Here is a 7,906-nt window from a genome sequence, read left to right as displayed (position 1 = left end):
GGTTCTGTGAGGACCAGCAGAGGGAGGGGTTTGCCCAGGGCACCGTTCATGCATGAACTGCCACTTCCCAGTGTCTCAAAGCCTCAACAGCTTGATAGACCCCCTCAGGACTCAGGTAGAGTGCATAAAACCATGAAGATGAGCAAATTATATCCTCTTCGTCAGCTTTGTGTGTGTGTCTGAGAGTTATTGTTTATTTTTTTTTTATTTTTTTATTTTTTTATCAATTTAGATTCATCACCACGTGAGTGTATTTGCAATGGAATACACAGGGAGTCGTTCATTTACACACACACACACACAAACACCTGAGACAGACTCCCTGCAGGAGAGTTTCAAAGTATGGTGCTGAGGAGCCACAGTCACAGCAGGGGGGCCTTTGTTGTTTCAAAACAAAACAGCTCGGAGCCTAATGTGAGGAGCATGCGTTGTTCTTGTTGCAGCGATCAGTAGCAAAACATAATGGCGATCACCGTGAGAACAATGGCTGAATCTGAATGGAGATGGGGCGACAAGGAGGCCTGCAGTACCTTTCAGCGTCGTGCCGGCATGGTGGAGCTCCTCCTCGCTCGTATTCAAACTGTTTCCCATAGACGCTCCGCTGCCTGGGAGGGCGAGAGGAAGAAGGAAGAGTAGAAAAGAGATAATAAGCACTAAGGGCATTTCCATGCAAATGATCAGTAGCAATGACAGTGCAGGAGTTACACATAATGATAATAGCATGTTCAAAAGTGAAGGTAAATGCCTGTTTGCGAGTGACTCCCATGTGTCAGCTGGAACACTTGAAAGCAAGCGCGCCTTTTGAAACGTTACCGGGGCCAGCACACTTTCAATAATGACGACGCATGGGAGCAGAGGAAAACATCGCCGCTTTCATCTCATAACCGCCGACAAATGAGCAACAATGGAGAGGAAAAAAGAACGATTACAGAAGATGCACTATCCATAATTGGAGTTCATTCCAGTTTGTCATTAGGCAAACAGCCACTTTTCTGGAAGAGGGCCGGGTATGTCTCCTCTTGTACCAATAATTTCATGCAAATTAGATGTGTCAAGCCGTAGTTGTTTGGGCTATTAAAGATCGCCAAGTGATACCCCCAGAGACAACAGACTGTTACATAACAGCAAATATTGTACAGAAATATCTTTCGTGTTCCGCATATTCTGCGTATTCTCTCGCATAGCTTTTCCCAAATTCAGTGGAATTGTGTTAGCACAATTAGCATCAGTGCCATTTAAATTTTTTTTTTAACTTACTGTAGTCAGAGTCTTCCACCCCATTGTCTTCGATGCGGCTCTTGGCGTCATGCAGGACGCGCTGGTAAGAATGATGTTTGCTTTCGGAGGGGGCCTTCAGCTCCTCCACAACATCCTGGAACTCCTGCAGCACGTCGCCCAGCTCCAGCTCCAAGTCTGTGGAAAATTTGACAGCAGTTGGAACGCAATCCCAGACTCTGCAGAAAAGGAAACTCCAAGACTGACTGGGAGCAGCAAAGCTGACACAAGGAGTAGGAATAAGATTCTGAGCTGAATTTTTAAGAAAGTTTAAATTAGTTTAAAATGAACAGTGTGCAAATATACTCCAAGTACAAAATTAAGCTTAAACAAAAACTGTAAGAAATGTCTTTGTCCTGGTTGTACACTAATGCAAAAAAAAACCCACCAGTGCAGATATTTCAGCTGTCTGAGGGACACTGAAATATTCATCTCTTTTTTTACGTAAGATCCCAAACCAAACCTTTCTGCGAATGACTCATTGCAGTATGCAAACATTATTTCTAAGTCAATTATAGAGAAGTATAATGGCAGAATAAACAGCATCAAAAATTAATACACCAAGGATATCTATATGAAAGAGCTGTTCCCTATATCTTCTAACTTTTATGGCGTAAAAATATGCTTTGCCATTCCCATTTCAGTTATTCCTTTTTAATTTAATATTTAAATTAATTGACTGTGACGCTAACGCTTCATGTCTTCAATAAAGATTTTAGATAAAGAGTGAAAGATAAATACAGAATTGGAGATCGTTAAAACACAAATTACCAATTAAACGTATTGTTTTTAAAGTATCATTGGACTCACCGCCTGTAATATCTGAGGACATGACAGAAAGTGAAGTTCGCCACAAGCTGCTGCGTCTCTCCGCTCAGTCTGGAGTCTGAAGCTGTCAGGAAAATGTAGTTTTATTTCACAGCCCTCTACTGGCGCCCAGCATTTAGAGGACGTGACGAACCAATAAAGTAGCAGGGGGAAAAAGTCAGAACTTTACTGTAAGTGGAAAAGTGGGCGGAAAGTTGAATGACAACGACAGGAAGAATCCGTTACGTAACAGACATACCGGACATGCTTTCATTGTGGAAGAGAAATATTATAGCTGCACGTGCGCTGAAAACTTAATGAGCTCGTCTGTTAATTACCAGATAAACTTAACGCGGAGGGATCTGTGGAGAGTATCGGTGGCATCAGTTTTAAAATATAGATTGTGTTTTTGTGACCGAGTTTCTGAAAAAAGAAAAAAAAAAAAAACTTACCAGTGTGAATTTTAACAAATATCAGAAGTTGTCTCAGTCTGCTGTAGTACCCTGCTCTGTCAACAGAGGCCCCCCGAGCCTTACAAAGGAAGTCTGAGGGCAATATTATGCAGTTTCATTACCTCTCATATTTTCCAGTGGCGGATAAGATTAAATCATTTAAGCTCACATTAGGCCAGAGCGAAAGTAGTCTTCAGCTGTTTATCTCATACTTTTTCCAAACTAACATCCTGATATAGTATTAGATCAATTTAGTCATGCAAAACAGTTGCCATAGATAGATAGATAGATAGATAGATAGATAGATAGATAGATAGATAGATAGATAGATAGATAGATAGAGAGAGAGAGAGAGAGAGAGAGAGAGAGAGAGAAAGAAATAGAACAACATTATTGCCACATTTATCTTAAAATCATACTTTTTCCAAAATTGCTTATCAATACATGTTGCAGTATTAAACATTACCAGTCATTTTCAGATGTAAAGAGTTTTAAATCAAGATTAGGAATTAGTCTCAGCCAGAAGCAGACTCACACAGAAAAAGTGGAGAAAAAAAATAATTAAAAGGCTGTTAAAACCTTATTAAGTGTTTACTGTGAAGCAGAAAGGCAAGCGGGGGACAGAAACTATTTAAAAGTGAATCATTTCCATGTAGTTAAGCACCGTGTTTGTTCAGAACCATCGTCAGTCATCGCCCTGGAGTGGAAAAAAAATAAAACAAAATAAAACAATTTCAGGTCATGCAGGTAAACCTGTTGTGTCTCTGCATTCGATCTGTCAGTTAGCCGTACAGACGGGGAGTGTGTTGTAGGAGGAGCATCAACAAATTATGCCTTCAGCTGTGCAGGTTTAGATTGCTGCCACTGTGCTCGGTGATCACTTGCTACCGGGCGACTTGGGTAGCATGTGCGAGGGCAATGGGCCATGGGACTCCTGATAATATGAACTGGGCTGGACTTCTGCAGGTCAGTGAATCAAAGGTTATCATTTCTGCTGGGTTCTTATTACTGCCTCAGTGTTTCTGTGTGGACGGCAGATTGAATCTTAGTCTTAAAAAGGAAACACTAGAATCTCTGGATTTTGTGTGGAAGTAAGCATATCAGGAATGTCTCCGGAGCATGGATTTTATGAATACTTATGTAATTACTCCAATTACTTTATATCAAATCAAACTTTGGCATTTGCTCTCTGCTTTTGTGCCATTTGCTTGTGAGGATAATTGATTAGAGTAAACTAAACAATGACATCATTGTGCTTTTCGGTGTGTCGTTCAAGAGCTTATTCACCCATGAAGTTGTAAAGCTTTCGTTACCACCTGAGTAAATGTCTCTTGGAATGTTTCCAGGTTCAACGAAAGGATATTAGGGTGAGAAATAAAAATTGAAAATAAATAAATAAATAAATGACACTTATTTTCTTTTTCTTTCACTCAGAAGTTGCTGATCATGCTTCATACCAAGCAGATCATTTGTGGCTCCGTCCAGTTCTCTATCAAGGAGGAACTGGAGCCTCATACTCTGGTAGGATCACTAAGTGAACACTTTGCACCTCCTTATCAGCTCCTGACCGAGGAGTACCTGTGGATGAACAAAAGCACTGGGAATTTCTACATTACTGAGAAAAAGATGGACCGTGAGCACCTCTGCTCTGAGGAGACAAAAGATGATGAATGCATTATTTTGCAATCTGTAATTGTTGGGCCCTCTAGGGAGCTGGAGCAGTTTTCTGTGATCATCGAGGACATCAACGACAATGCACCGTATTTTGAAAATAGCAAAATATCCCTGGATATTTCTGAGGATGTCCCTGAAGGGACCAGTCTCATGCTGGACGACCAGGCTCGGGACAGAGATAGTGGATCAAACGGACAGCTGAAATACAAACTCAAAGGCTCTGGAGGAGTTTTTACTTTAAAGGTTGAAGAAGAAGGACCACTGATCATGCTGGTCGTACAAAAGGCTCTGGACAGAGAGACTCTGGACCTGTATCAATTGCAGCTGGTGGCTACTGACTGTGGAGAACAGCCTCTGAGTGTATCAGTCCCTATATTTGTCACAGTGACAGATGTTAATGACAACTGTCCGAGCTTTAGTCCTAACAGCCCACTCAGTGCCACAATCTCAGGGGACTCTAAGAAGGACACAGTTGTTACTCAGGTAATTGCTACAGACCCAGATTTAGGCCCAAATGCTGCCATTGTTTATTCCCTCAGTCCTAAGGTCTCTGAAAGGGCTAAGAAACTCTTAACCCTCAGCAGCCACAGTGGTCACGTCAGGCTAACACAAGACCTTGAAATAGACAGCTCTGAGGACCTGGTGTTAAAAGTGTTAGCCAGCGGCCTTCACTGCCCACCAGCAGAGACTCAGGTAACAGTATCCCTCCTCCCCAAGGCTACCCAAGGTCTAACAATCAAGATCGGGTTCATAGCTAAGCATCACAACCAGACTGTTGTGATACCAGAGAGCCAACCCCCCACTCCCTTAGCTGTTTTAGAGCTTGAGGGTGACAGCAGCTTTAAGGACTCATCTCTTGCCATTGAGGGTGACGTGCCTTTCTTTTTGAGCCCACAGAGCGGCAAATATCTGCTTTCCACATCAAAGCCCCTAGACTATGAGATGAAAAGTGAATATCACATTTCTGTGGTAGTGCAAGGGAGTTCATCTGAAAGGTCTGTGATCGCTCCGCCTCAGCGAGAGATCAGGGTGATGGTGGAGGATGTTAATGATAATGCCCCACATTTCTCCCAGACTGGCTACCAGCTGGAAGTGGAGGAAAACAACGAGCCTGCATTAACACTCCTGCAGGTATCCGCTACCGATGCAGACAGTGGACTCAACGGCAGGGTGACATACAGGTTAGATAAACGCACATCTGCCATCTTTAAAGTTGACTCAGTGACAGGTCAACTATCTGCATTGGTTCCTCTGGATAGAGAACAGAAAAGTGTGCACCAACTCACTGTGTTTGCTCGAGATAGTGGGGTTCCTCCCCTGGAGTCCCAGGCCTCTGTAATCATTCGTGTTCTGGACCGGAATGACAATGCACCTGTTTTCTCTACTCCTCACTTCATCTTTTTCATCCCTGAGAATGCACCGCCGTTTGCTCAGGTGGGGATGATAGAAGTGGAAGATCCAGATGAAGGAGAGAATGGGAAAACAGAATTGCAAATTGTGCCGGGTAACACATCTTTTGCTGTGGACAGCGTACAAAGGATGCTGCACACCACCACCAACTTGGACCGGGAGGTGACGGATTGTCATGAACTTTACCTGGCGGTCAGCGACAACGGCCGTCCAATGGCATTAACCTCCAGTGCCAGGGTGACTATCTTTATAGAGGACATTAATGACAACAACCCAAAAGTGATCCTTCCCAGCAGCAATTATTCATGTTTGGTGGTCTCTCCAGGTACTCCAGTGGGTACAAATGTAACAAAGGTCTACGCCATCGATGAAGACTCTGGTGTAAACTCAGAAATCACATATTCTGTTGTTGCACCAAAGTCAGTTCAGCAGAACAGCCCCTTCCAGGTAGACTCAAAATCAGGGAACATTAGCTTAAGACAAGAGCTCTTACAGGAAGATATGGGAATGCATAATCTGTTCATTGTAGTAAGAGACAACGGGAAACCAACTCCACTTTACACCACTGTCTGGATTAACCTGTTGGTTAATAAGAGCACAGATCAGTGCCATCTAGATAGGGCACCTACATGGACTGGGAGATCAGATTGGGTTGAAAGTGCTTCTATGTCTCCAATCTGTGAGGTGGAGACTGCCAGATCAGTTCAAGCAATATACTTTTATCTTGTGCTCTGCATGGCGGTAGTAACTGTAGTTTTGTTTTTTACAACAGCTTGTTTGTTTCTAAAACACAGAAAATGCCCTCCAAAGAAAAAGACGGGACATACGGAAGAGAATGAGATTCCACTCAGGATCAAAGACAAATATTATTCTGATGAATAGCAGCTTGAAGCAAGCAGCAAGTAATCTCACTCACAGTTTCAAGGATGAAAACAGCCAGAGAATTAAACATTTTGAGAGTATTTGTCTTGGGCTTTATGCACTTCACAAAAAAAAATCCCTACATGCTTCTGCAATTACTCTATATTCAGAAGTAGAAGAATAGTCCAGCAAGTTTCTGAGAAAGACTCCACACACTGTGACCAGAGAGAGAACTGATAAGAGGAGCATTTTTCCTTGAAAACTCTTAACATTATAGACTAAACTAGTCATGGATGATGTACCAGGCAAAGCCACCCAGTGATAACACGTATCACAGCCGGTGAGATATAATGTAGATTTACAAAGTCAAACATTTCCCAAGAAATCATTGACAAGCTGGTTGAGTCTGTCTCAGCTTCCTGACTTTGAGTGATGGGGATTCTAACGCATTTAGACACTTTAGGATCCGCAGAAGGGTTTAATGTTCCTTCAGAGGTGAAGTGATGAAAGTGTATAAAGGAGTAACCCTTGACTAGCTCCAGGAGTGAAGAGGCACACAAACATCTCAAACTCTCCACCTTGCAGTTGTTACCTGATAACGCCGGTTCTTACCCACGCGGTTGGATCGCGCCCAAAAGGCAGAAAACTCACCGTACTGCGCCCAGCTCCCAACCAGGTGTGCTGTTTTAATACCTGGCTCTCAGAGGGAAGTCGCACTCTACTCAAAGACGTATTTGCAAACAGCAGCTGGCGTCACATTCGGATAGATTTGGAGGAACAAATTAGATCTAAAGCAGGTTAAGTGCTGCATTAAATATGAATGAGCCAGGGTGCGACATGTGTGCAAATCTGGGAGCAAACAGTTGCAACAAAGAGGGAGGGGAAACTGTTTTAACTTCTTTAAAATCTGTACAGTGCAGTGCGTTGTTGAGTGCATAGGCCTGTGTGAGGTGGGAAGGAGGAAAGCAAGGGGACGGAGCCTGTAAAACACAATGTACAACAACCTGGTTGGTGGAGAACAAGGCTTGTATAACATGAGCTGCATCTCTGAGGATGTCTGGGCTAGCTGCTTCAAAAATAAACAATCTAATAAGGCCCACACTGTGGAGATAACTACATTAACTGGGATCAAATAAGGAGCTCCAAAACCAAATTAAGAATTGAATTAAAATAGCCTTTTTACAAGAGAAATTAAGGAACACAAGATAAAGTTTTGTTGTTGTTTTATAAAGATATATGCTTACAAAGTGATTTAACATAATTCTATTTTATATGATTTAAGAAAAAATACCTACCTAAAAATATATCTATGTATTTTTGTTGTATGAAGCTAAAAATGCAGCTTTAAAAAAAATGCAGTTGGCAGGTGAAAGTCTGCCATCTAGTGGATGGAGAAGACGCCAATTCTTGTTCTCCTTTGTGAAATT

At 42.4% G+C, this 7,906-nt stretch overlaps 2 protein-coding genes across 2 annotated transcripts in view; one reads left to right on the top strand and one right to left on the bottom strand.

Moving 5' to 3' along the window:
- Positions 1 to 2,305, bottom strand: part of LOC103135640 (regulator of cell cycle RGCC) — a 4,232-nt gene extending 1,927 nt beyond the window's left edge. The window contains exons 1-3 of the mRNA XM_007548469.2: positions 2,086 to 2,305; positions 1,258 to 1,413; positions 531 to 605 (exon numbers count right to left, since the gene is read on the bottom strand). Coding sequence (XP_007548531.1) covers positions 531 to 605; positions 1,258 to 1,413; positions 2,086 to 2,107 — 253 coding nt within the window. The 5' untranslated portion in view covers positions 2,108 to 2,305. The remainder of the gene's footprint in view (positions 1 to 530; positions 606 to 1,257; positions 1,414 to 2,085) is intronic.
- Positions 2,306 to 2,916: 611 nt separating this feature from the next.
- Positions 2,917 to 6,868, top strand: pcdh20l (protocadherin 20-like). Its single transcript, XM_007548470.2, has 2 exons — positions 2,917 to 3,500; positions 3,969 to 6,868. Exons 1-2 carry the CDS (start codon positions 3,453 to 3,455, stop codon positions 6,498 to 6,500), a joined length of 2,580 nt encoding a protein of 859 aa, XP_007548532.1. The 5' UTR covers positions 2,917 to 3,452; the 3' UTR covers positions 6,501 to 6,868.
- Positions 6,869 to 7,906: the final 1,038 nt, after the last annotated feature.

Source organism: Poecilia formosa, unplaced genomic scaffold (assembly GCF_000485575.1).
Source record: "Poecilia formosa unplaced genomic scaffold, Poecilia_formosa-5.1.2 Scaffold26, whole genome shotgun sequence".
NCBI lineage: Eukaryota > Metazoa > Chordata > Actinopteri > Cyprinodontiformes > Poeciliidae > Poecilia > Poecilia formosa.
This window is presented reverse-complemented; position numbering and strand designations above follow the sequence as displayed.